The 25,730-nt window shown below is 51.7% G+C and overlaps 9 protein-coding genes across 9 annotated transcripts; 6 read left to right on the plus strand and 3 right to left on the minus strand.

Annotated features, from left to right (window-relative positions):
* Positions 1-1,305: 1,305 nt before the first annotated feature.
* CTAM01_05599 (uncharacterized protein) lies at positions 1,306-3,629 on the plus strand (the record flags this gene model as incomplete). The annotated part of the gene is made up of 2 exons (XM_060521629.1): positions 1,306-1,732; positions 1,828-3,629. 2 exons carry the CDS (start codon positions 1,306-1,308, stop codon positions 3,627-3,629), a joined length of 2,229 nt encoding a protein of 742 aa, XP_060383843.1.
* An 873-nt stretch (positions 3,630-4,502) lies between these two features.
* On the minus strand, positions 4,503-6,243 carry CTAM01_05600 (enoyl-CoA hydratase/isomerase; the record flags this gene model as incomplete). The annotated part of the gene is made up of 6 exons (XM_060521630.1): positions 4,503-4,636; positions 4,753-4,930; positions 5,028-5,144; positions 5,364-5,393; positions 5,505-5,635; positions 6,045-6,243. The coding sequence occupies 6 exons, from the start codon at positions 6,241-6,243 to the stop codon at positions 4,503-4,505; spliced, it is 789 nt and encodes a 262-aa protein (XP_060383844.1).
* A 187-nt stretch (positions 6,244-6,430) lies between these two features.
* CTAM01_05601 (uncharacterized protein) lies at positions 6,431-6,772 on the minus strand (the record flags this gene model as incomplete). Its single annotated transcript, XM_060521631.1, has 1 exon — positions 6,431-6,772. One exon carries the CDS (start codon positions 6,770-6,772, stop codon positions 6,431-6,433), a length of 342 nt encoding a protein of 113 aa, XP_060383845.1.
* A 1,016-nt stretch (positions 6,773-7,788) lies between these two features.
* On the plus strand, positions 7,789-11,073 carry CTAM01_05602 (amino acid adenylation domain-containing protein; the record flags this gene model as incomplete). Its single annotated transcript, XM_060521632.1, has 3 exons — positions 7,789-8,515; positions 8,584-9,070; positions 9,156-11,073. 3 exons carry the CDS (start codon positions 7,789-7,791, stop codon positions 11,071-11,073), a joined length of 3,132 nt encoding a protein of 1,043 aa, XP_060383846.1.
* A 2,828-nt stretch (positions 11,074-13,901) lies between these two features.
* Positions 13,902-15,738, plus strand: CTAM01_05603 (uncharacterized protein; the record flags this gene model as incomplete). Its single annotated transcript, XM_060521633.1, has 6 exons — positions 13,902-14,060; positions 14,168-14,272; positions 14,328-14,391; positions 14,479-14,816; positions 14,880-14,924; positions 14,986-15,738. The coding sequence occupies 6 exons, from the start codon at positions 13,902-13,904 to the stop codon at positions 15,736-15,738; spliced, it is 1,464 nt and encodes a 487-aa protein (XP_060383847.1).
* Positions 15,739-16,381: 643 nt separating this feature from the next.
* CTAM01_05604 (uncharacterized protein) lies at positions 16,382-16,651 on the plus strand (the record flags this gene model as incomplete). The annotated part of the gene is made up of 1 exon (XM_060521634.1): positions 16,382-16,651. One exon carries the CDS (start codon positions 16,382-16,384, stop codon positions 16,649-16,651), a length of 270 nt encoding a protein of 89 aa, XP_060383848.1.
* A 479-nt stretch (positions 16,652-17,130) lies between these two features.
* CTAM01_05605 (alpha amylase) lies at positions 17,131-18,973 on the plus strand (the record flags this gene model as incomplete). Its single annotated transcript, XM_060521635.1, has 4 exons — positions 17,131-17,280; positions 17,362-17,710; positions 17,772-18,370; positions 18,422-18,973. The coding sequence occupies 4 exons, from the start codon at positions 17,131-17,133 to the stop codon at positions 18,971-18,973; spliced, it is 1,650 nt and encodes a 549-aa protein (XP_060383849.1).
* A 1,353-nt stretch (positions 18,974-20,326) lies between these two features.
* CTAM01_05606 (uncharacterized protein) lies at positions 20,327-21,175 on the minus strand (the record flags this gene model as incomplete). The annotated part of the gene is made up of 3 exons (XM_060521636.1): positions 20,327-20,431; positions 20,787-21,032; positions 21,089-21,175. The coding sequence occupies 3 exons, from the start codon at positions 21,173-21,175 to the stop codon at positions 20,327-20,329; spliced, it is 438 nt and encodes a 145-aa protein (XP_060383850.1).
* Positions 21,176-22,835: 1,660 nt separating this feature from the next.
* CTAM01_05607 (uncharacterized protein) lies at positions 22,836-25,136 on the plus strand (the record flags this gene model as incomplete). The annotated part of the gene is made up of 2 exons (XM_060521637.1): positions 22,836-23,270; positions 23,340-25,136. 2 exons carry the CDS (start codon positions 22,836-22,838, stop codon positions 25,134-25,136), a joined length of 2,232 nt encoding a protein of 743 aa, XP_060383851.1.
* Positions 25,137-25,730: the final 594 nt, after the last annotated feature.

Raw genomic sequence — 25,730 nt, forward strand, 5'->3', positions numbered from 1 at the left:
ATCGAACTATGCACATATTTAGGGGAATTTCAAGCGAGATACTGGTTCAATCCTATTTCCGATATTCCCTTATCAGGTATAACAAGCTCCCAACAGGCGAGAGTTAGAAACAATACGGAGATGTTTGTACTAGTGCCAACCCGTAGTTGATGGGATGAGATAGAAAGATCGATGTAAGGTCGGGCGGCTTGCAACTAATGAAAGATACGCTATTCATATTCGAAGTATGCAAGACAAGATAAGCGCCATAACCGCGGATACGTGGACCCGTTACTTAGTGGTGTGCGTCATCATTCTCATGAAGGCCTAGGGTGCCGACCCAAACGGACTCATCCGAGACTAAAAAGTGTGGGATAGCTGTGTGGTCGCATCGCAGGAGCCGTGCTACCCAGGCCACATAATCCATGTCAATGGAGGCATAAAGACCAGACGCCAAAGAAATGGAATAGGGCTGATAGCTTTCGACCGATATCTGCAGTCTAAGATAGTAACACTCCCAAGTTTGCCTACAACCCCTCATGCAGCTGCCTTAGTTGGCTGACATGAAGTGACCCCAGATATCCACTTTCTTGGAATTACGGATGCCTACTCGCAAATGTCAAACACTAACCCTGAGTGTCTGATTCTAGGGCCACCTAGCATGAATGGGCAGACTGTAACAGCTAAATCGCTGCATGAAGATGGAAGGTGACGAATCCGTGGAGCCAGTATGGCATTTGGATGATGGATTCGCAACCTATAGTTTACCTGCTGAGAGCACTAGCAGAGTAGAACCTATGTACTGTTGGTCGGAAACCAAACATGAGGACTTAGGCAGGATCGTGGGGAGAAAGCGGAAACGAAATGATCAGTGACCAACTGACTGGATGGGAATCTTTGATGATTTGGAATTTCCATATTTCCCATTCATGGCCTCAAAGGGGGTTCCGCGGCCCAAGCTCCTGGCTAGACGGGGAAGGCACGGGCCACATTCGGACACGATGCTCCGCCTTGAGATTTTCCGGCTTTCAATTGGTGGCTGGCAGTGGGGCTGCACCTCAGCTTAGCTCTTTACTTACGTCATTGCCCAGTCACTGCTGGCAGCTGCTGTGCTCCTTCATTCCTTCCCGCGTGAGGTAAGGTAGCTAGCTAAGCTGTGTCTGTCGACTTGGCTTGAATGGTGACGATTTTCAAATGACACAGCATCAACTCAACCCAAATAGACCGACGATACCTTGGCCAGCTTGAGAAACTACCGTCCACCAGCAAGCCGCAAAGTGCATCGAGCACTACAGTTGGCTTCAACCGCAGTCGCATTACGAAATGATGTCCTTCTTCGGCTTCGGCCGCCCATCGCGCGAGGAACGCGAGCGCGAGCCTCTACTGCCGCGTTACAACGACGACACAGCCTTGCAGCAGCGCCTGCACGAGAAACTGCACACGTACCAGATGCTTCGTGCCATCGGGAAGGGTTACATGCCATCCAATGAACAGCTTATTGTCAACCTGCGCAGTCTACTGTCTGCTGATGTCCTCAACCCTGATACCCCCGACCTCAGCGACTCTGGGCGAGCCCTGGTTCTCAACGTCAAGCTTTTGATCAAGCAACTTATCGAGCTACTATTACACAAGAACGATAAGGACCAGATCCAAGATTTCATCTGGTATCTCACCAAGGCTCGTCTGTCAGTTGACGCGTACGACATCGGTGCACGAGCATCCAAGGCAAAGGCCAGAGCCGACACTGTAGCAGGTGGGTCGTCTCTATTTTATTAATACCAGCAACCCCACGTCGGCTCCTACCAAGGAAAGAAAGTTTGTTCAGAGTTTAAACTGACAATAGCCAAGCGTACAAAAGCTTACAAACGGTGGGTTCCTTGATATTAACCAACTCGGATTTTCGCCTGCTACTTTCGGATCTGAGCACTATTGGTCGAGAGGTCTTCCGCGATACTGCGTTCACCCTGTCGGACGTCTCGAAGCAAGCGGCCAAGGATATCGAGCCCTCAAAAGAGGAAGAAGAAGCCGTCAAGCATCCCAACGGGGACTCGAAGCCTCCCCCGACTAAGGACGATTTGGAAGATGAGGTCGTCGACATCGCAAAGGTTGTCACTGACGGCGTCGCCCGTGTCGCTGACGAAGCGGGCCAGAGCCTGACGGACCATGTCACCGGCGAGGAACAAGAGACCTTGGTACACAGGCTCAAGAGCACCATTGTCAATTTGCGAGAGAGAAAAGACTACTCCGACTCGGTATCGACTCTCTCATTACTCATCCGGCGATATTTGTTGGCCTATTCGCACGCAGTTTCCGATACCATCCAGGTCGCTCGAGAAGACATCGACACCAATCCAGAGGCTGATCGTGCACTCCACAACTTCTGGCTGTTCTTGACGTCTTTGGGTAACCGTGAGCACTGGAATGATGTTGAGGTCCAGTTCAAGGCGGTCATGGAACATGGCCACAGCGATCCAGAATTTGACAATCTTGTCAGACAGATCGGCAATCTGCTCCAGGACATACTGACGGACCCTGACTTCTTCGATCACGCCGAGGACCGCTTCAAGGAACTGAGAGCCAAGTCGAGACAGTTGACATCCGAGTCCTCAATACGCGATGATCTTGATGCGTTGCTGGAGAAGGTCTATCTTGCTCTGAATTCTGTGCTTCAGGACACAGATATTAAGAAGGCCATGAACACCACCAGAAGAATCTTGCGAATTCTGTCGCCTGCACATCAGTACACCAACGGCGAATTGGTGGCAGACTCCATCAACGTCTTCATACCCATGGTAGTGCAGGCAATTCAGTACATCCCGATTCCTCGGGTGGAAGTATCGGCGCCGGCTATTGATCTCCTTTTAGAGAACCTTATCTTGGAGCCCGGGCGCACCGTCAACAACAGCTCCTTCTTACCATTCAAGATCAATATCTCCACACAGAATGATGTCGAGATCCGCAAGGCACGCTTCCGCACCACGTCTTCGGTGAAGACTCTCATGAGGATCACGGTATCAGGCCTGTCGATTGCAGCCGAAGACCTCGGATATTGGCTGCGCCTCCACTCGGGAATATTGAGGTTGGCAGACGCTGGCATTGCGGGCTTTTACCTGGATGAGCGTGGTATCGATGTTGCTATTGATGTGGAGGTTGGAAAGGAGCGGCTTGAGGACATATTGACGCTGCACAATGTCCGTGTTCGCATCCACCATCTCAATTACAGCCTCCGAAAGAGCAAGTTTTCCTGGCTCGCTTGGCTACTCAAGCCTCTGATTCGGCCCACGGTCAAGGCCGCATTGGAAGCCCAGATTGCGGCCAGCATTGGCGAGCTGCTTCATTTCGCCAACAGAGAACTCCTCTTTGCACGCGAACGATTGAGGGCCACTCGTATTGCCGACCCGCAGGATATGTGGACATTCCTCAAAGCTGTGGCGGCCAGGCTGGTGCCCCCCGAGGACCCCGATCTGTACACCCGTGTGGGTGTCGCGCAGCCTGGACGGGGAGTCTTCAAGGGTGTATATGCCCCTGGTAGTCTCGTCAAAATGTGGAACGAAGAGGCTGCGCTGGCAGGCGACAGAGTGCACGAGTATCAACAAGACGGGTGGCGCAATTCCATCTTTGATGTCGGAACAACAGGCACAACGCTTTAATGTTGCACCGAGTGCTGCGCGCGCGGGTAAAATGGCGCAGTCGCTGTTACGCCAAGGGGAGCACAACGATTGAGGCAGCCAAGGATGAGAGCGAAACAAGACCAGGCACGGTATGGACTCGAAACTGCCTTTTTTTTTTTTTTTTTTTGCTCCATTTCAATGTATTTCTAGAGGCAATAACACATGCAGGGAGTAACAGGACCTACCTAGGCGAAAATGGCAAGTAGTATGAATCCAAGGTTACCTTACGAAAACGATCATTTGCATATGGGCTTGGGTACACTACTGAAGAATCATTCGGGTGGTGGGTTAGACTACGGATGGCACTGTAACCATCTAACGCGCTGCACACTGCACGCCACGCAGATCACAGCAACATTCGGCGCAAAAGTTCCTCGTTGCTCACATAACCGCCCTCCCTGAACAAGTTGATAGGGGTACAGTGACATCGACACGCCATCCGAATCGAGGAGGTGCACACTATCACGATATCGATGCCAAGAGTGCATGATGGACTTGTAAAGTGCAATCATTGCAGTCGCTCTCTTTTTGCTTCCGAAATCCAAGGCGACGTGGCACGGTGGCATTTCAAACAAAGTTCGATTCATCAGCTGCCGTATCTAGTAGAGTTTGCTGCCCAGCATCACTACGAATATGGTCCCCGACCATCAGTAATCAACGAGTCAACAACGATCGATAAGCCCGAGGCGCGTGGAATCCACGGACTTGAGTAGAGTAGTTGGATCGAGTCACCCGAGCGTACGGAGTCTACCGATTACCTTATAGTGCGTATGATGACCATGCAGCGCGGTACCCGGCGCGTGACATGTGCTGCGGTTCTCTCCCGAAAGTTACGTACGGGCCACCCGAAACCTACGTGTGCTTGAAGTCGGGACGTCGCTTTTGCAGGAATGCGGTCATTCCTTCATTGAAATCGCCAAGGCTGAAAGTCGAGTAGTAAAGAGATTTCTCCATGGTCATCCCGGCATCAAGATGGCTATTCTCGACTGTAGCAGGGTTAGCGAGTCAGAACACGGGGTCCGCACAGGGGCCCGCCCCCTCGATCCCTTGGTGGGATCCGGAGCCACCCCGTAGTAGCGGTTTTGGAGCCGGAGCAGCCCACCTGTGAGAACGGCTTGCTTCGCAGTTTTGGTCACGGGGCCCGACATGACGGCGATGCGCTCAGCGAGCTTCATGGCGGCTGGCACGACCTCTTGACGTGGGAACACCTTGTTGACCACGCCGAGACGCTCAAACTCGGCACCGCTGGCTGAGTCGCCGGTAAGGACGAACTCCATGGCCTATAGCTGGTCAGTTCACCGGTTTCAAGGTGAGAGCGAAGATTTCGGCTGTTCAAGTCGGCCAGCACGAGTCAATCGGCTGGGTTTGGCTACTCACCTTGTGCTTGCCCAGCGCACGAGCTAGACGCTGAGTGCCGCCCGCGCCTGGAATCGTTCCGATCTTGATTTCTGGGAGTCCGAACGAAGCATCTTCGGCGGCGTAGATCATGTCGCACTGATCGTGAAGGGTCAGCCGTTTGGGTTTTACCTCGCAGAAACATGTGTGGGGGGGGGGGGGGGGGGGGGGGAAAAATTTTACTTTTGTCGAAAAGGGGCCCCCCCCCCCCCCCCCCCGTGGGGCCCCTACCTCTTCCTTTTTTTTGGGGGACGGGGCGGGAAAAAAAAAAAAAAAAAAAAAAAACAAAGGGGGGGGGGGGGCAAACTCTTGACTTACTGCTAAAGCGATCTCGCAACCACCGCCCAACTTGAGGCTCTCACGTTAGCCTTGTTTCTGTGAGACATGCGAGGCAACAGAGAAAAGAAAGAAAAGCACAGATGTTGGGAGGCGGCTCCCACTTCCGACACCACAACTTACTGCGAAACCAACTACAGCCGCGATGATGGGCTTGGAGAAGTTGGCAAAGGCGTCTGTTAGGTCCTTGAGAAAGGCGCGCTGGTGGGCCGCTGCCGTGGAGATCTGCACCAGCTCATTGAGATCCATCCCGGCTGCACCACAAAACGGATTAGCCAACGTCGCGCCTCCATTAGATTAGATTAGAGGGGGGCCTGCCAGTGGAACCCTGGTGCGGATTTTCATGACGTTTCAGGGACTTGGAAACAAGAACGACAGCGGACATCCCCCTGTGTATCAAGTCCGTGGGGAATCAGATGGAGTTGAGATGGCAGTTGCTTGGTCGGGAAATCATCGACTGCCGTGCGCGGCGCCAACGATGATGAGTGTGCAGATTGCACGTGGAAGGGTAAAGGAAAAGGGAAGTGAAGCCGAGAAAGACGAGTTGAGGCCAGAGGATCCGACGACGGGGGTAAGCTTGTTGCGCCCCCCTCAAGACATGGTTCTCTGGAGCCCGACTCTGAAATCTGTCTCGACTGGTATGAGAAGAATTGCAAAACGTACCACAGAAGGGACCTTCGGGGCCACCAGTAACGACGACAGCGCGGATGGTCTCCAGGGCATCGAGGTGAGCCAGCGTCGAAACAAGTTCGCCGATCATGACCTGAGAGAAGGCATTTCTCTTGGCTGGACGGTCAAATCGGACCAGGGCGACGCCCTTCTCGGAGTCGACCGTCAACTTGAGTGTGGTGAGGTTCTCCATGATTTCTCGGGAGCCGGAGGAGTTGCCGTATGGATAGAGCCACGAGAAGAAGACAAAGAGTTTGGGACTAGCGGATCACCGGAGTGCGACGATTGATTAAAAAACGTGGAAGCTTGGAGGTAAACCGAGGTGACTAAGGCGAGAGAGGGGGCAGTGTTGTTGTTGATGGCTTGTTGAAGCAGCGTGCTCAGCACATGGCAGAGAGACAAAGAAGTCGAAGTCGTCGGATCTTTTCTTCTCCCGGGTCTTGCTTTCTTTCTTCCTGGGACCCTTTTCTTCTTCGCCAGCAACAACATCGCCGCACTTTATTAGAGAATTCCACCCGGCTGCGACCGAATTCGGCCGAGGCGGGTGTCGACCTTGAGTAGCGTCGCATCTTGTCTGGGGGGTAGGCTCGCAGAAGAAGAACAAAACTGGCCTGAGGGTCGTTCAAGGGAGAGGGGTGGGCGGCCAAACGGTCGACAGGCATCATGAGCCGCGGAAGCCAGGGTTGCCCCCGGAAACGATGTGCAGACAGGGCACCATCCATGGCAGAAGCAAGGCATAACCCGCACAGGCGCCTAGCTTCCCTTCTTCCCTCCTCCTCCTCCACGATCGCGGCACGTAATGGATGGCACATGTCGACTGATTGACAACAACTTTGTCAGCCCCCCTGGTCATTATCCATCTCCAAGACGTCCGTCCTCCACTGCCGTGCCCCTTGTTACATCCCACGGCAACGCCTCGCGAGGGCCGCGAAGTGCTCCATCGACGAGACAGAGGACGACAGCTGCCGCATTGGGCGGATGTGGTCCGGATCGCTCTCCGTTTTTCCCGGATTTGGACAACTCATCCGGCGTGGCCCCGCCGAACCGCCAGCGGTCCTGTTACCGCGGAATGGAGACATTCGTTACGACAAAATTTCTGCCCACATCTAAAGGGGTGGAGGCGGACTCTCGACTGCTCCAGACGCTCCCTTGGCGGCCGTGCCTGTCACGACGAAATATAGTCTCCCTCTACTCTTAGTATCTATTGCGCTTGCATCCATGGTCGAGGATCCGCTTCTCCGTACAGAGACCGCATTCGTTCATCGAGGGATCCTGATCACATCCATAGTCTTGCAAGGTTCCTTGTAAGTGACCCCGTCTCTACCTACACTAGTTCATCACAGAGTCGTCCGTTCTCCACACTATCTAAAACAATTGTCTGCATAGCAAGGAGCTGAAAGAAGGAAAGAGTCCAGCCCTGATATCATCCATGGACCATGCCATGGCTAACGGGGGTGCTTCTGAGAATATGGAACCTTGTTTGAACACGGAGGTTGAGGCAATCTAGGCAGGTTTTTGGCGAAGTGACCAAAACGAAGAATGCACTCCCCCACAAGGCCGGGCAGGGTCTGGCGCTTCTCCGTTTCTCTAGGACATTGGCGCACAAACACACAGACGCGACTGTCCCGTGGAGGAGATATATCTGGTTCCAAGTGCCCACCTCTCGAGATGTGGCTACGAGATGTGTTACTGGTAGGCAACATTATCGCAGGGCATCAACATCCAGAAGCTCATCACCATGGCTCCCTCGCGCTCGTTCCACTCTCTGGAACACCTGTCCCTGGCGGACAGAGTTCTCTTCAACCAATTCAGCAGAGGACCGAGCGATGTGATACCATACCAAGTCGTTCACCACGCCTTCGAGTCCATCGCGGCAGCACATCCTGACGCCACGGCTGTCCGACACTACGATGGCACGACTATCACATACCGGGAGCTCAACCGCAGGGCCAATGTGCTCGCCAATGAGCTGAGGGGAACATACGGCCTCAGGAAAGGAGACCGTGTAGTGCTCGTCTACTCCCGATGCATCGAAATGGTCGTCTTCATCTTTGCCGTCCTCAAGGCCGGTGGCCAGTATGTCCCTCTAGATGGTGGCATCATTCCCGAAGACACACTCGGCTACGACATTGTCGACTCCAACGCGCCGGTTGTGCTGTGCCTTCCCAAGTTCAGAGAGAAGGTGCTGCGCAGCGTGCCCTCTGAAAGGCGGGACCGTGTGAGGGTCGTTGACCTCGATGCGAACAGTTGGCTGTGGACGCACGGCAACAATGGGCACCCCGGTGTCATTGTCAAGCCTGAAGATGGAGCCTATGTGATCTACACCTCGGGCACTACCGGGCGACCCAAGGGAGTGGATGTGAGACACGAAGGCGTTACCAACACCCTTCTAGCGGAGCCTTCCAAGCTGGGCATCCGTGTCGGGAAGAATGTAGCGCAACAGTTGAACGTCGGTTTCGATATGTGTAAGTCAAATGTCTCAAACTCTATTTCTTTAGTGGCCGACCACGCTGACGCGGCAATGGGTGCTTAGGCGCGTGGGAGATTCTCGGCACCATGATGAACGGCGGAACGCTTCACATCAGAGGCAGCGGCAATGATCTCTGGACAGATTGCTTGCAGCGCGTCGACACTGTCATCGCGACGCCTTCCGTAGTCCTCAAGCACATGCCCAGGCGCGAGGACTTCCCCAACATCAGGACGATCGCTGTCGGTGGTGAGCCCTGTCCACTGGCGCTCGCTGAGCAGTGGGCGCCCTACGTCAAGTTCTGGAACGTATGCGGTCCTACCGAAATCAGCATTCTCAACACCGCGCATCTTCATAAGCCGGGAAAGACTTTGTCGATTGGCAAGCCTAACCCGAACACCAATGTTTACGTTCTCGACGAAGATGAGAACCCTGTCAAGATTGGCGAACCTGGTATCATGTGGGCCGGCGGTCCAGGCGTTTCTAGGGGGTATCTTAACTTGCCGGAGTTGACGGCACAAAGATATAAGGTCGACAAGTTCGCAAAGGATGGGTTAGTTTTGCGCCTCTTTTTATTCCCCGTTCTTCCGGCCGAGACTTGACAGAGAGAAAAGTACGCTAACGAACACCACTCACAGTCGTATGATGTTCAACACTGGCGACCTCGCTCGCTGGCTTGAAGACGGTAGCTTGGAGCCCCTCGGCCGCAAAGACGACCAGGTCAAGATTTCTGGCTTCCGTGTCGAACTCGATGGCGTCTCTCGCGCTATTGAAAAATGCCCTGGCGTCGTCAAGGGATGTGCGCTGAAAATCGACGATCGTCTGTGGGGCTTCTACTCTGCCCCTGCGCCGATCGACGAAGCTCAGCTGAAGACTGTCGTCGGCGAGGGCCAACCGTTCTACGCCGTCCCGACCGTCTGGAAGTACCTCACCGTAATCGAGCTAACCCCCAACGGCAAGGTTGACAAGCGGGCCCTACGCGACATCGCCGCTGGTGGTGCGGCCCAGACTCCGCCGCCGCTGCCTCTGGCAGATATCCCGACGGGCATGTCGACGCCCCAGCAATCGTCGAGCGCCTCGTCTATCAAGACGGCCGTCAGCCCTACCAGCGAAGGCGGCTTCACGCTCGTGGACTCTCGCACCTTCACCGTCGTCGATTCCCAGCAAAAGAATATTGACTTGGAGAAGAGGGCCGCATTCGTTGAGGAAGCGGCCGAGAAGGAGGAAGAAGAGTACGAACTTCCTTCGAAGAAGGGCTTTCACGGCTGGAGATGGATCCGCCACCGCGGACTCAACGCCTACCGCAAGCTCTTTGGTGTCATCTTCCTCTCCAACCTCGCCGTCTTCGTGTGGATGCTGTACGAGAGCCGCAATAGCAACTTCTCCCTGCCCCTGAACCACCTGGCCACCGCCGTCGCCGCCAACCTCCTCGGCGCCGTTCTCCTGCGCCAGGAATACGTCGTCAACTTCATCTTCTGGGCGTGCTCCCGCGTGCCCACCTCCATGCCACTTTCCATCCGCAGACACTTTGCGCGTGTCTACCACAATGGCGGCGTCCACTCGGGCTGCGCCGTCTCCGCCACTGTGTGGTGGGTCATCTTCACGGGCGCCGCAACCGGCAACTTCATCGCGCCTCAGTCCCTTTACTCCGTCAACCTCATCACCCTCGTTCTAACCTATCTCATCCTCATCCTCCTTGTCCTGATCCTCGTCATGGCTTACCCCTCCATCCGCGCCAAGATGCACGACCAGTTCGAGTGGACGCACCGCTTCGCCGGCTGGTCGGCCCTCGCCCTCGTATGGGCCCACGTCATCGCTACCGCGGCCTCCATGTCCGCTGAGCCCCTCGGCCCGGCCCTGGCCAAGACACCCGCGCTCTACCTCGTGGCCCTCACATCCTTCAGCATCGCGCTGCCCTGGATGCGCCTCCGCCGCGTAAAGGTCGTCCCGGAGCCGCTCTCCAAGCACGCCGTCCGTCTGCACTTTGACTTCTGCACACCCGGGCCATGCACCTCGCGCGGCGTCCGCATCACCGACAGGCCCATGGTCGAGTGGCACGCCTTCGCCGCCATCCCGGAGCCGAGCGGAAAGGGCTTCTCCATCGTCGTTTCCAAGGCTGGCGACTGGACCAAGCGCATCATCGAGAACCCGCCCACCTCGATCTGGACCCGCGGCACCCCGGCGTCGGGCGTCCTCGCCGTCGCCCCGCTCTTCAAAAAGATGGTCCTCGTCGCGACGGGTTCTGGTATTGGTCCCTGTCTTCCCGTTCTTATGGAGCGTCGGGTTCCCGCGCGCGTCGTCTGGTCGACCAAGAACCCGCTCAAGACGTATGGGCAGGGCGTCATGGATCTGATTCTCAAGGCGGATCCGGACGCGTTGATTTGGGATACGGATGAGCGCGGTAGGCCTGATTTGGTGCAGTTGGCGTATAATGTGTATAAGGAGAGCGGGGCTGAGTGCGTTGCGATTATCTCCAACGGGCCTACTGTGAATAAGTTTGTGTATCGGATGGAGGCGAGAGGGATTCCCGCGTTTGGACCTATTTGGGATTCATGAGCGTTGTTTTGTATCCCTTTCCTTTCCTTACTGTTAAGTTGTTTCTTGGGCGGGATCCTTCTTTTGTCACAAGTTTTACCATACCAGAGTCGTTTCAGTGTTCCCGTATAAATTAGCATCTAGTCTAGATCGTCTTCCGTATCCTGGATGAGTTGTTGACTGACAAATACCAATTTGAATCCATATTAATTATCGTCTGTATCTCGTCTTGCTCGTGTTCAGTCCCTACAGGACATCCAAGGTCATTTGCCCCTTATGTGACCACTCGAGATATCGACGTGATTTCTCCAGACTAGAAAATAGCAATGCTTGTGGACTCTTCTACTCATGTTGACTGGCACGTGTAAGATCGGGCGGAGGCCGGTGTTCAGATTCACGGAGCGGAGTCGAGCGGGATGTCCACAATTGCCGTCCTACGATGCACATCACATAAGGTCCGGCCCCGGTCGAAGCCGAAGACTTTCGTGTGTTCCCATAAGTCTTTACGCAGATGGTGATTCTGGGAACTGAGACTAGGTGATCGCAAGTGCCTCCACGAATAGGATATTGCCGTGATGATAAGGACGACAGTAGCTTGACTGCTAGTCGACCTTTATGCAGTCTCGCGCGCTTCGGGATCACTCGTACAATGTCACCTCACAATTTTCTGGAGCGGCTCTCTCCTATACATGCTGAAAAGACAAACTTTGAGAATTGAACACAATTCCCGTGCCCAAATAAGTCGACTCGATGTACCGGACTTTGTACCGGGCTTTTTTAGACGTAGATTCGCAAGGCATAAGTGAAAGACTGTTTCTTGGATTCTGTGTGGGTAGTCGGACATGGAAGGCAGTCGGGACCGTACCAACTGTTTCTCCACTTACAACTTCCGGAGCAACAATAATATTACCCATTCCTTCTCCTTCCATCCAACTTACACAGTAATTCAACCGACGGTTGACCTGTGTGCCAGCCTTACTGTTATTCTACTGACGTGTATCCCGACACTGTTCCTCTCGTTCAAAGAATACTTGTGTGCCTGGCTACGTGGAAGTGTATCAAACACGCAAAATAAGCAAGTTGGTTCCTCATCTACTTGCCTAGGAGACACGGACGCCGGAACAAGGTATCAGCCATCATGGCAGCAAGAGGTGTCGGAGCGAACGAGATCGAAATAGAGTAGCGTTACATGCCGCGTGCCGGCGGGACTCCCGTTGCCTCACTTTCTTCCGGCCCGGTGGGATGAAGATATTGTGGGCTTGCCGGCTTGGAGGTGTAGCTTTAATTCGTACAAGGAACAAGGTAGCATGCTCATGAGTCGCCAACGTTCCCATCCGGATACAAGCTTTTCGGCACTCAAGTCCCATGCAATATTTCCAAAATCGGCAAGTATAGTACTCGTATAGTTCGCTGTGTGGGATGTCGCGAGTTGATACTGACTGATTCTACCCATGGACCTCGACAGCCGATCTAAGACGCCTAAGTGTAGCTAACCAGACAAGCGGGTCGTTCAACGTGGTCAACATGGGAAAAGAGTGTTTGAGTCAATACTCAAGATGAAGTGGATTGTTTTCCAGCTTTATTGTTTGTATGGGAATCGCTTCCTAAATAGGCAAGTTAGCATCGTGCAGAATACGAATACTAGAGTTTTCCATATTCAAGACAAACCGTCCAATTGATGGGTCTCAACACAACGGTCACTGCGCCTCATGATGCATGATAGCGGGGAGAAATGCGCTTTTGGCGAGAACTAAGTTCTGTCACCCGGTAATCAAACTCACAGAAGCGGCAAACGGTTGTTGCCTTTTGGCAGCTTGATATTTCAGTTCACGGCGCTGACAACTCATAACTTCAACCACTTGAGTGCGATTGAAGCCGCCATAAGAGAACTATGATCCCGGCGAAGCTTTTCTACATCACTTAAGTGGCGAGACCGAAGCCGGAGCCAGACTTGGAACTTTCTCAACCTCAAGTGCAGCCCTTAGGGTAGAACAAGACAAATACGCGGAAAGAGGCAGCTGAATCGCTGCCTGCATCCATAGGCTTACGTCGCCCTCCCCACCGGAGTGAACCGCTGCCGGAACGTCTTTAGAAGCACTTCGTCCCATGTTTCGCGACAGGCTTGCCGTGGGTGGTTCGTCGCTGACTTTTCGTGTCATTCGTATTGAGCCCGAGCTGATCAGCGTTCTGTTGCTGACGGTATGTCCGCTTTTTTCGAGCAAGCCCGCAATCTGACGAAAAATCCCATCTTTTGAAACGATCTACAGAGGGGCGGGTTGAAAGTGGTTCAATGTTCTGAAGCACTCTGCGGTTGAGAGTCTATTGTTTTGCCCCCAGCGGCCCATGCAGATCCCACACAGACGCACATCTGCGCTCCGCTTCCATGACACCCAGTCCTGACAGCGACTTGTCAACATAGGGCGGAGCGGGAACAATGACAGATCATCGAACATGTTTGACCCCTCCAGGATGCCAGAGAAGGACGCGGCGGCTGCACAGCCCGGAAAGTTTCGCAGAGAGTCATTAATGGCCGTGTCCACTGTGTTTGTTGATCGCCGCTGATGGCAACGAACCAAAACGGTCCTCACGCGCGCGCGAAAATTGCTGCATTCCTTTTCGTATCCCCGTATCCGTTTCTCTTCTTACCCAACCGGGGAAAGACCTCTGCCAAATTTCTGCCATGCTCAGTTCTTCCTGCGCTTCATTCAACTCGAACCTCTTTGATCTTCTCTCAATCTAATCTTTCTTCACTCGCAAAAAGGGGACATAGATCATCTTTTCTTTCCAAATCTTGAAAGTTCGAATCAAACCGGCCTCTGATCTACAACCTCCTAAGAGCGCGCTAGACCATGTCAACGCGCTCGACGCAAACCGTCCTAGAGACGCCGACGATGCTAAGGAAGAGATCAGGCTTTCTGGTCCTTGCCGAATATGACAAAGCCGGCGCTCTGAAGACCAAGTATGTCGAGTCGGCTCCGACTGCCGGATCATCTAGGGTCGATCTCACGGTAAGCTCAGCAGACAACATGGAGGACCCCTGGTACCCCTCCTTCTTTCGATGTCTTGATGTAAGACAGCGGAGAGTTTGCATGTGATTTGACACTCGTTCGCATAGCTCCCTCCCAAAAGAAAGAAGCCTTGGCAAGAGCTTCTCGAAATCTTTTTGCCGGATGGCTATCCGCATAGCGTTACAGACGACTATGCTGAATATCAGATTTATGTGAGTAAACACCGATTCAAACCAAGAGGTATCCAGTCTAGCTTACCCTGAGTAGGACTCCCTTCAAGCTTTTGCTGGCACGATTGCCGGCATGATTTCCTCGCGTGCTGTTTGGCAAGGTAAGAACTCCGCTGCGTTGTCGTGGCTAAACTTACCCTCCCCTTACCAGTTCGCTCTCTATTACTGTGTGCTGACTACACCCACAGGGCTGGGTGTCGGAGACTCATTAGCATCACCGACTGGGGCTATGCTCATCCAAGTCACTAGAGAGTCCATGGGAAGGCTCGCAACCATCACATTTGCACACCTGTTTGCGACTTCGATTGAAGCAGAATGTAAGGCATACCGCATGGCCTGTGATCTGTTGACCGACACAGCGATGATTCTCGACTGCGCGTCTCCTTATTTTCCGCAAGAAGCCAGGTTTCTGGTTCTCTGCCTCTCCAGCATCCTATACTCCGCATCTGGCGTCGTTGGGAACGCATCAAAAAGCAGTCTCAGTGGTCACTTTGCCAAGTGGAACAATCTCGGCGAGCTTAATGCTGTAAGTACCAGGACTTAGCACAGTGGAGACGTATGCAGGATCAGAGTTGCTAACAGTACACAGAAAGATGCCAGCCAGGAGACAGCCATTTCTCTGATAGGAATGCTTGTAAGTCAACAACAAGATGCATCTAATCCTAAAGCTTCGATTTTTACTAACAAATGCATAGACGGGAACGTTTTTATTATATTTTCTAACCGACGAAACATTATCGTGGATCGTTCTCTTTGTCCTCCTTGGCGTTCACCTCCTTCTCAATTGGAGGGGCGTTCGAGCAGTACACTCACGTCAGCTAAATCGGCAACGTACCAATATTGCTCTGTCGGCATTATTTTCGAAAGACGAGGTCCTCACACCACTGAAAGTTTCCCAAAGAGAACTCATCTTCGAGAAGCGAAGGGGAGAAGTCTTTCGCTGGAACTCCGGGCCAGTGTTTGGCCACTGCAAGTACGGAGTGCCCCTCAAGACCTTGCTTGAAGCTTTGGCCTATGGGAAGACCCACGAGATGTCTTTCCAGCTTTCAAGCGTCGACTTATATACACTCGTGGACGTATTCGACCGCGAGGAGTACGTTCTCTGGTGCCAGGTGTCGACCGCGGCCAACGACGCGGCCTCCAGAATCAAGGTTATTGTTGTTCTGAAAGAAGGCGTGACGCCGAGGTCACAGCTGAAAGCTTGGTTCCATGGTCTGCTGCTGGCCAGAAAACTGAGCGGGCAGGAAGAGGCGAACTTGGTGCGAGCTGAATTCGATCAACAAGCAATGTTGGGCCACGTGAAAGAAAGCTTGCAAATCGCCAACGAAAAGTACGAGCTGTACGCGAGGAGACTGGCTTCTGCAGGCTGGAACATCGAGGTTCCTGTGCTGGAGACCCGAGCAGGCTCTCGCATTGTTCGGGAGCCTGACGAGATGAGATCGCACTGAGGTGTTCTTTCGCCGGTCGCAGGGGTTGAACAGACGATATAGATGGTCTGGGTCAACATGCAACCGTTAGATTTGGTCTGAAGTTAAAAACATGCAGCATAGCGTCACAGTCATATTCAATATCATCAGATCTGCCTGAAATAACTACTTTATGTCGTACTTGTGTGAGATACATCTGATTATTTGCAGTATTAGTCCGCCCGGGTAGATACGCTTGTATACTCAGTACCTAGATCAGTAGGTTACCACCTTCATGGTGTTTCCTGAGCCGGATGCAAACAATATTTGCGACTTATTGCTGCAATGCAAAAGGATAACCCCAGAACTCTATGCGCACGACACGTGGAATTTTACCAAACACTCGCGGATGCGTAGTTGGCAGCGACAGCCCACACCACATCGATCAGCGCGGCCCGGATAGCTGCCGACCCATCTCCGGGTTATTTTGTATTATCTCTTTGCATTATTTGAAATTAGCAAGGTTATTCTGCTCATTAGACTTGACACTCTACCGTGCACGTAGGCCTCCCGGCTGTGCTCAAGTAACGACAATGCAAATTTAAGGTCGCTTTCGCGTTAAGAGATTTTAGGGGTCTCTACGTTGTCAGTTTATGCTCGGGCCAATCTCGCTATCGGTAATTTGATGATCGTCTTGGCCCCGTCTGCGACACTCGTCAGTCCCGACAACCCGTTCAGCCCGTCCCGGCTGCCTACTGTTCCTGGTGTCAAGCGGTGCCGCTACTTGGCACCTCAATGCGCCAAAAATGCCATGGCGGTGACCGTGCTGGTCTCCGTCTGCGTACTCAGTACGCTGTCAATGGCCGCATTGCTCACTATGTTGGCCCGACTCGTTCCGTGGCTGGGTTCTTGGAAGGGGGCCAAGTTTTTTTGTTTTGGGGGAAGGGTTAAGTAGGACCCGCTCGTATCAAATCTCGCATTCGAGAACGGGTGCGACTCGTGAATGCGAACGCGAAGCGTACAGCCCCCAGACGACTCACCAAACATCACCACGCATTGTAATTCTGGAACGGCTGATGTGTGAGACACGTGAGCTGACAATGTCCATGCCTCTCTGGACCCTTTGGAACCATCATTGGCAATCATTGGTCGAGATTTAACCCCGGGTTAGAGTGTTGGGTTGAGACGGCTCGGACATTGAGATTGATCTTGCTGGGGACATTAAACCTTGGAGCGCAAGCCACCGTACGGAGTACAAGGCGCCGGGAGACAAGTCCGGATACGCAGTCGCGACCTTGACTTCGCGCTTCTTTAGGATTGTGTGTGCGCATAGATAAAGAGACATGTCCGACCACCAAGCCGTATACATGACGACACATCATCCATTTCTTGACTTTTCCCTTAGCCTTGTTCACTGTATTACCTTAGGTCAAAATGAGAAACCCAACCACAGCTTCGCGGCCAAGTACTGGCCAGCCAATTGAGGTTCGCATCAGAACTACAGAACCCCGAGCTATTGAAGTTCGAGCCAGAGAGGCCTTGCCGAGGAGCAAGTCATTTCACCAGCTATCTTCCCGTGTGGAGGTAAGACCGACAGAGTCCCTTCCGCGAAGTAAATCCCATCACCAACTGCCTCGCTCGGAGAGATCTCAAAACCCAGTGCAGCTGCAAGCCTTCGAGTGGAATTTGCCTGCCGACCACAAGCACTGGCGACGACTTCGGCGCGCGCTGCCGGCACTGAGGTCCGTTGGTGTGAACAGCTTATGGCTGCCGCCCGGAAGCAAAGCCAAGGATCCCGAGAGTAACGGCTACGACATTTACGATGCCTGGGATCTAGGAGAGTTTGACCAAAAGGGCTCAGTCCCCACCAAATGGGGGACGAAGGGAGACCTTGCGTCTTTAGCGGCGGATGCGGAGCACCACGGCATTGGGCTCGTCTGGGACGCTATTCACAACCACCGCGCCTACGCTGACGGCACTGAGATGGTGAAGGTGGTCGAGGTTGATCCGCATGGTAAGCTTTCACCCGTCAGCTCGTAGCACTCCTGGTTCTTATCTGCTTACACGCATTTCAGATAGACGAAGAGACACCACAGACGTCTATGAAATTGAGTCATGGACCAAATTTGACTACAAAGCTAGAGGGGGCAAGTACAGCAAGTTCAGATACAATAAGTCGCATTTCAACGGCACAGACTGGAACCAACAGAACAAGAAACGTGCCATCTACAGGTTTGTAGAAGACGGCAAGAAATGGCATCAAGACGTCGGCGACCTCCAAGGAAATGCTGACTACTTGATGCTCGAAAACCTTGACTACACCAACCCTGAGGTCGTCAAAGAGCAGCATCAGTGGGGCAAGTGGATCGTGGATGAGCTCGGTCTCAAAGGCTTCCGTGTAGATGCCGTACAGCACATCTCATGGAACTTCATCAGCAAATGGGCCGAGCACTTGAGGAAGCCAGCCATTCGCAATGATCTCATGTTTATTGGCGAGTTCTGGCATGGTGATGTGCGCGTCTTGAACAACTGGTTGGAGCACATGCCAGCATTCTTCAGCCTCTACGACGTGCCTCTGATGTACCACATCGAGAGATTGTCATGGCACCGAGACACGGACTTGAGGCAGGTGTTCAAGGACACACTAGTGGAACAACGACCCAACAACGCTGTCGTAAGTTTATTCATCTCCTGCAAAATTGAACGACTTTCTAACAACTCGCAGACTTTCATTCGTAATCACGACACTCAGAAAGGTCAACAGATGGACACCCCAATCTGCAAGGAGTTCATGCCCTTTGCCTACTCTATGATTCTTCTCAGACGCGATGGTCACCCATGCGTCTTCTTTGGTGATCTATACGGCATCGAGCTTACCCATCCCGAAGCGCCTATCCAAGACCTTCCCAACCTTCTCTTGGCCAGGAAGCTTTATGCTTACGGGGAGCAACACGATTACTTCGAGCGGCCTGACTGTATTGGATGGGTCAGGCGCGGAACGGAAGAGAGACCCGCCGGCATGGCCGTCGTCATGAGCTGGACACAGGCTGAACATACTGACACTCGGTTATCAATGTTAGTTGGTGCAGACCACGCCGGGGAGGTCTGGACCGATGTCCTCGGAATGGAGTCGGCCGCAGTTACGATTGATGTGAACGGTGTGGGCTCTTTCTACTGCCCGAAGAACAAGATGGCGTGTTTCGTCAACTCGGATGCGAAGGGAAGGAAGAAATTCCCTGTCAAGTTCGATTCTGACTTTCGCAGCCTTGTTGAATAGAGCGATCTTGGCGCAAGACTTCATGTTGGGGCCATAGAAAGAGAAGCCCATTATTGTATCATACTTATATTTAGATATTTCCTTTACACCTTCAGTCGCATTCACTAGCGGAGATATAACCTAGACAATACCCTCATCAATAGCATTTACTACTCCACAGCAAGCCGGAGAACAAACCCTAGTTGTTATTCCCTTCATGAAAATGGTGGAATGCGATGAAATCGATCTCCATTTTTAGCCCCATACGGCCACTTGCTGAGAGACTATCTACAACAAATGGGTTCGTGCGTGATTAAGCATCAAAGCGGAAGAAATACAGCACCAGGTATCGATTATTGAGGAGAACGGAGATTTAAACTTGGGTTAAATGTAGCTTGAACTATTACATCAGGTCTTATACATACAAAAGATGAATCTATGATATTTTACTCGTTTATAATATATGGTAAAGTCAGAAACACATGGTACACCTGTTTAAACGATCTCTTGTAGCCAGATACCAGCCTCTTACCACTTCACGTGTGGCAGAAAACATAACGGTAAACCAGCTTCGAAAGCTCGCAACCTCAACCAGAAATGCAATCACCCATGCTGCAATGGAAAGGAAGAAACTGTGGGGTATAACATCCGCAAAGATAAGAGCCCAGAGCATGAGTCCAGCCGCATAAGGCATCAGTAGCAGTAAAAGCCAGCCAGCTGAGGTCTCAGATGCTTGGGTGAGCTGAGCCGGTTCCTCGATCCTCATTTGCTCTACTGTGGGCAGTGTCTGCTGATCGGCGAGGTCAGTCAAGTCTCCATTTTCTCGGCATGAAATCGCAATCAAAATGAGTGAAGACTTACCGCAGTGTCAGCCGCTGACGGGAACTGATTTCCCGGGGATTGGTTGAAATGCCGACTTCCCGAGTCATGAGAAGTCGGCAGCAATTCTGTAACATCTGGCGGATTCGTCTCGGGTGTTGTCAAAGGAGTTATGTCTTCAATATCTTGAGAAGATAGTTCATCATATGTAGTAGCAGCTGGAAATTACGTGGATCAGCGGAACAGTTCTCGTCCATCGATATCACATGATCGCTTCTGTTTCCCGGCCATTTGATCGATCGTGAAAGCGGGCCTACTTACTTGAATATGCCTCAGCAGCTGTTATCAATGGAAGAGCTAGAAGGAACAGAGGTACAAGCTGCCCAAAGTTCGGCTTGATGGCACCAAGTCTGAGACTGGCGTCATTGAAGAACTCCAGGAGATTCGCAGTTCCGAATGTGAAGTAGAATAACAACCACACAATTTCCCAGAGAAAACTAGACCTCAAATCTGCCAGTGTTTGATTGTGAGCCAAAGCTAGCCTTTCAAATTTGGCTACAGCTTCAGGACCGAAGCAGGCTCGGAGAGAGCGACGCTGCCAGTAGTCTTTTTCTTCGCGGGCCAGCGGGCAATAGAGTTGTAGCAGCCTCTGGACGTAACCTGATATGAGGATGTATGTTAGTACCGATAAGTTGAAGACAATAATGATTTCGTCAGAGAAGAAGACGTAATTGGGTCTTTCTCGATCAATCAGCTTAAAATGCTTTCTCGCACATTTGACCGAAACGTGTCGATTGAAACGAAAAGTAACAGAGTCTGAGATGGTCATGCAACCAATCATCATCGCCAAAAAGACAACCATAAGGATGGTGCGGAACATCCTTAACCGTTTATGTTTGTCAAAGTAAGCCCACAACACTGTGAGAGAGCAAAGATGTGTGATGCATGAGAAGTATCCGAGTCGAGTCGCAATTTGAAACGAGTACACTGAAAAGCCTTCGTCCAAGCCATGTACCCCCGCGAATATACAAATCGTTGCCAACATGAGGGCCATGCCAGTAACTAGTTGCTGATCACTGAGCGATAGCATGAACGACTCGAAAGCTTTGATGCGTTGTTTTCTATCGGCCGACGATGACCCTCTGGAATGAATGATATCGTCTATTGAGTTGTAACGTTTCTCAGGGAGCGCTTTTGTCGCGTATGCAACGATGATAGCAATCATGTTCATAACGATAGAAAAGCAAAATGAAGAGACGATCTATTTGAAATTAGCATCATTCAAGGAATCAACAATATCATCTGGAAGAATCTTACACCCCAGCCCGTTACGTCGGGATCAGGCACATTTTCCTCCATCATCCGTTCGCAATACCCTCCCTTGACCAGATAATCAGTTTCCATTTTGCTGGAAGACTTCCGCGTCGTCCGATGGATTGCGTCAGCTTTTTCACACTTTAGGGAAGCTGTAAATCTCGTCGTACGGCAGTTTGAGAAAGACGAAGACAAAAGAGCCGCGAATCGGCAAGGAGACCAAGGACTGGGAACCGGCGGGTTTTAAAGACAAAAGCCTGGTTTGCAATAGGTTCTTCAAAAAGAGGCGACCATTGCTAGGCTTCAGTGCCCCAAGCCTTGAGCCGCCAATACCTGCGGACCAATGGTGACGGAGGGGCTAGACCTAACTGAAGACATAATATGGTGCGTAGGACGACTCTGCCAGAGCTGATGCCAGCAGCGAATAAAATCCATACGCTTATCTATCAGAGCTGAAAAAGATTCACATCAAATACACATGGAGTCATTGTGGCTGAATCTATCGAGAACTTGTAGTTAATCGCTCGTAAAAATCGCGACGACTGCTCATCAGATGGGCTACCTCCGTCAACTGCGCTGTGGCTATGCGCTTGGGGGCTTGCTTTGTTGGTCACATTTTGACAGGCATTTAAGGCGCCTAAGACAAATGACGTGGAATGGAAGAAGAGTCGGCCTCACTTCTTGCGCCAGATTCGGTAAAATATAGAGGGTTTCCCAGCCGAAGAGGCTGATGCGGCGCATGCGTACCAAGCCTCGGTTAACTTTCAGCTCCCCTGCCTGCTCTCTCTCCATCACACGCACTTGATCGATGTCGCACACTCAGCTCAAGCACAATACCGATGATGTGTCATAACAGCTACCAAAGATCGTTACTAATCTGTTTCAGCCTGCGGGTTGCAGACATTGCTGAATGGTCTGCTACACAAGAATCAGCGGACTTAATTGATACCCACTGGTTTGGTTTATGTGTAGCCAACGCACGTTCGTCAGCACGACTTCGACTGACTTTCCTACATCACGATATGTTTTTCGGAACAATTCAGTGTAAGTGAATGCCTGACCAGAAAAGATCAAACCCCCCTTAGATCCAGTACGAATCAGGCCCCCCAAGGTTTTTGAACATCTTGAACGCTCTACCCGCTGAAGAGCGTCTAGGTCCATAATGTAAGCTGGGTGAGGCTACTGAATTCTCCAGAAGACTCAATGACAGCACTCTCGTTCTCTCGGTCCTTCTTATAACTCCACATGGGATCAAGTGACGTGACATAGAATGTAGAATAGAAATAGGGGGGCTGTATCGTTTTTCTATCTGCCCCGACACCAAGGTCAGTTAACTAAAGCCCTTATAAACCTTACTTTACCCATCGATAGCCCCAGCGGTGTATTATTCCAAAACCTCATTTACAATGATGACTCTCATACTTTAAGTAGCATCCAGGAAATGTAGATGAAACACATGCTTCTCCTATTGTCAAAGACCTAGTATAATCATAGCTCTGGGCGTAAGCTGACATTCAGTGCGACACACCGCCAATATGATTTTGTGACTGCAGCCTTCTTAAAACAGAACATCGCCATATTACTGGTCGCCTGCTCATTGTCACACAACTCTCTCTTCAATCTTTTATGAGCGCCGGTCCCTGCCAATAATCCTAGACTTCTTCCCTCCCCTGTTCGCTCGATTTTAATCCTTTTATCGAGGTAACAGGAGAGTTCTCAACAATTGGGGTTTCGGAACACTTGGAAAAAAATGCAACACGACTCTAATATCAACTTTTTGTCTCCGTTGGCTTACAGGCCAGATGGGCAACCAGTATCTCCAAGTCCGAGTCGACGTACCTCACTAGCATCCAACAGGGACTACCCCCTAGAGCCTGAAGCCCAACAATGTCTACCTGAGCTAGACGATGCTGCAACAGAGGATGTAGCATCTACGATAACCGGTCCACGCGTTTCGACCGATGGCACGACGAAGTACAACCGTGTTGCGGAAGACGACACTGATGGCGCCGTATCGAGGGTTGACTTGCCTAACAACAGGTTGGGCTTTTTCACTATCGTAACAAATTGCGCCGCTGTGGTTCTTCCCTTGGGTCTCATTGTCTTCATCGTCATTGTGTGGCGCCTTGACGGTTCCGAGAGTACTGAAAGCTCCCGCGGGGCCTGGCGAAACGCAATCACGATCGTAAGTACCGAACCCTTTTACCTGATCATGCTAAGTAAGTCAAACTCTAATAATAATGACCGAATGTAGCTTGCGACTGCTTTTCCGATCCTGTTTGCGTCAGTTGTAGGTCGTCTTACATATGAAGCGGCTCGCTGGAAGCTGGAAACCGGCACGACCCTCGGTTCTCTCGAGCAGTTCCTAGGCAGCCGAACGGTCGGCGCCACCCTACTCAATCTGATCCAACTTCGATCATTCAATATCGTGGGTGCTGCTTTGGTATTGATATGGGCACTCTCACCTTTGGGCACTCAATCTATTTTGAGAATGATGTCCTCACAAATCGCCTCGGACAACAGAAACACGACGATAACCTACTTCGACACCAACGCTGAGAGTCAGGCCATACAGTGGGCGACCTGGGTGGGATTTTCATACTCAACCTCCATGGCGAGCTTCCGACCCATGTCGACCTTGTATAACACCCTGATTTCAATGCCTGAAGGACTCAAAGCGGATGCTATGGATGTCTGGGGCAACGTCAAAATACCTTTCCTGAAGCGCTTAGACACAGATGACTGGTTGGACTTCTTGGATCAAGATCTCGGTGTAAATGAGTATTCGTCTTTGGCCGGGATCCCTCTCAACAGCATCGAAGTTGGACACACCGTATTTTCGCTAGAGTCTAGCTACATTAGCTTAGACTGCTCGGATGTTGAAACCCTCAAGATGGATCTAGGAGCCGACGACCTGCTGAAAGAAGAGGTATTTCACGACGACCTATCAGCCGCTTCTCTGGCTGTAGACACCAGGTACACAAGAAACGCTAAGTTGCCAAATGGTACATGGCACGGATACGACTACACAAGAAACGTCTCCGGGCTAGATTCAACCTGGATTCTGGCGCTCGACAGATTTGTAGATCGGATATGGTCCATGAAACCTGCTGATTATCCTACAAAACCAGTCGTTGGCCCTTTGCATGGTCGTGTCGAGGAAATGCACCGGCCCCTCTTATTCAAAGATGAGCAACATGTCGACGCCGAGCCGACGACTCTTCTATTTCAAAGCATATTCCCCCCTCAGGAAAAACACCCAGGATGTTCAGCAAAGAGCCTCTGTAGGGTATCTCAGGAGTACGCCGAGTCCCGCGTCAACTGTTCTCGCACGGCTCGCACCGACAGACACAACTGCACCGTGGTAGCCCAGCGGAAATCTCAGAAGAAAAATGCTCCTAGGGATATATCTCAGCTATCGTTCCCCGCCGTCTTTGACTTTGTCTCTCGCGAGCTTCCGCTCTCCATCGGAGGCTCTACGGCGTACAAGTCCGAGTTCTCGCTTTACCACCTCGCTGATCCAGGGCTTAGACAGCTGAGGTCGGACGATTACTGCATCATAGAAAGCGTCACAGCGAAAGATATGGGAATTCGACTTAGCCAGCTCCTCAATACCTACCTCTTGATAAGCCAGCTTTCGTTCGAGATTGCAGAGTGGGACGCGGATAAACCAACGTCTGGGGCCAAGATCTCCGTCGAAGCAGAAACAAGTACCCCTGTTATCAACTTTGAGATCTCCTCATTATGGATTACGCTTTTCCTGGTCGCGAGCATCGTGCTTCTTGCAGCTGGTATCGCGAGCGTTGTCCTCAAGCACTGCACATACGGGCCAGAGATTCTTGGGTACGCTTCTACCGTGTTACGAGATTCGATATTTTTTGATGTTCCAAGAGACTATAGAGGGCTGGATGGGATTGATCTATCACGGAAGATGAAATCCGATCGGCTTCGCTTTGGCTTGATACAAGGTCTGAAGGAGGGACAATCACGGACGGGAGTTGGTCATCAAGAGAGTACGGATCGATTAGGAAAACAACAGAGTCGTGACTGAATCTGTCAGGAGGTTTGAACCACAATCCATGTCTTAGATGCAAGGAATCAAGCCAAGTCAACCTCACATCGTCGGGACATTTGATCAATGAATCATCCATGGAGGCGAAACGAGGCAACACAGATTTCTACATGCACGATCGTTCGGCAGAAAGGTTGATGGGTTTAACGGTATTGTTCTTTATTATTGATTAAATACGAGGACCTGACTTGGGGTCCTACAAAGCTACATGGTCTTTTTAACACGTTTCGAGGTTATGCTTGAAAGGCTGTCCCCCGAGTATCAGTACACGCAGAAACGAGGTGTCTCGACTCAAAGACCCCACTGAGCCCTTATCCTTCCGGACTACCACGTAACACAAAAAGATTGGCCGCTGAATGTAAAACGGCGGCTTTAAGCTTGCGCGAACTGTCACGTAAGCGCGTAGATGGAGGATTTGGCAGTCATTGATGTTGCTGTCGGTGACCAGAGTCCCGATAAATGGAGAAAGTGGCCGCAAGCTTTAGTCAGTCGCGCGTTGTTCCTCTTCGATCACAGAAGTTGTTGCCAGGTCCAGTACTTGGTCAATCCCCAAAACTATCGATGAGAATTATC

The sequence above is a fragment of the Colletotrichum tamarilloi genome (assembly GCF_030869305.1).
Source record: "Colletotrichum tamarilloi strain Tom-12 chromosome Unknown Scaffold_14.1, whole genome shotgun sequence".
In the NCBI taxonomy this organism is placed as follows: domain Eukaryota; kingdom Fungi; phylum Ascomycota; class Sordariomycetes; order Glomerellales; family Glomerellaceae; genus Colletotrichum; species Colletotrichum tamarilloi.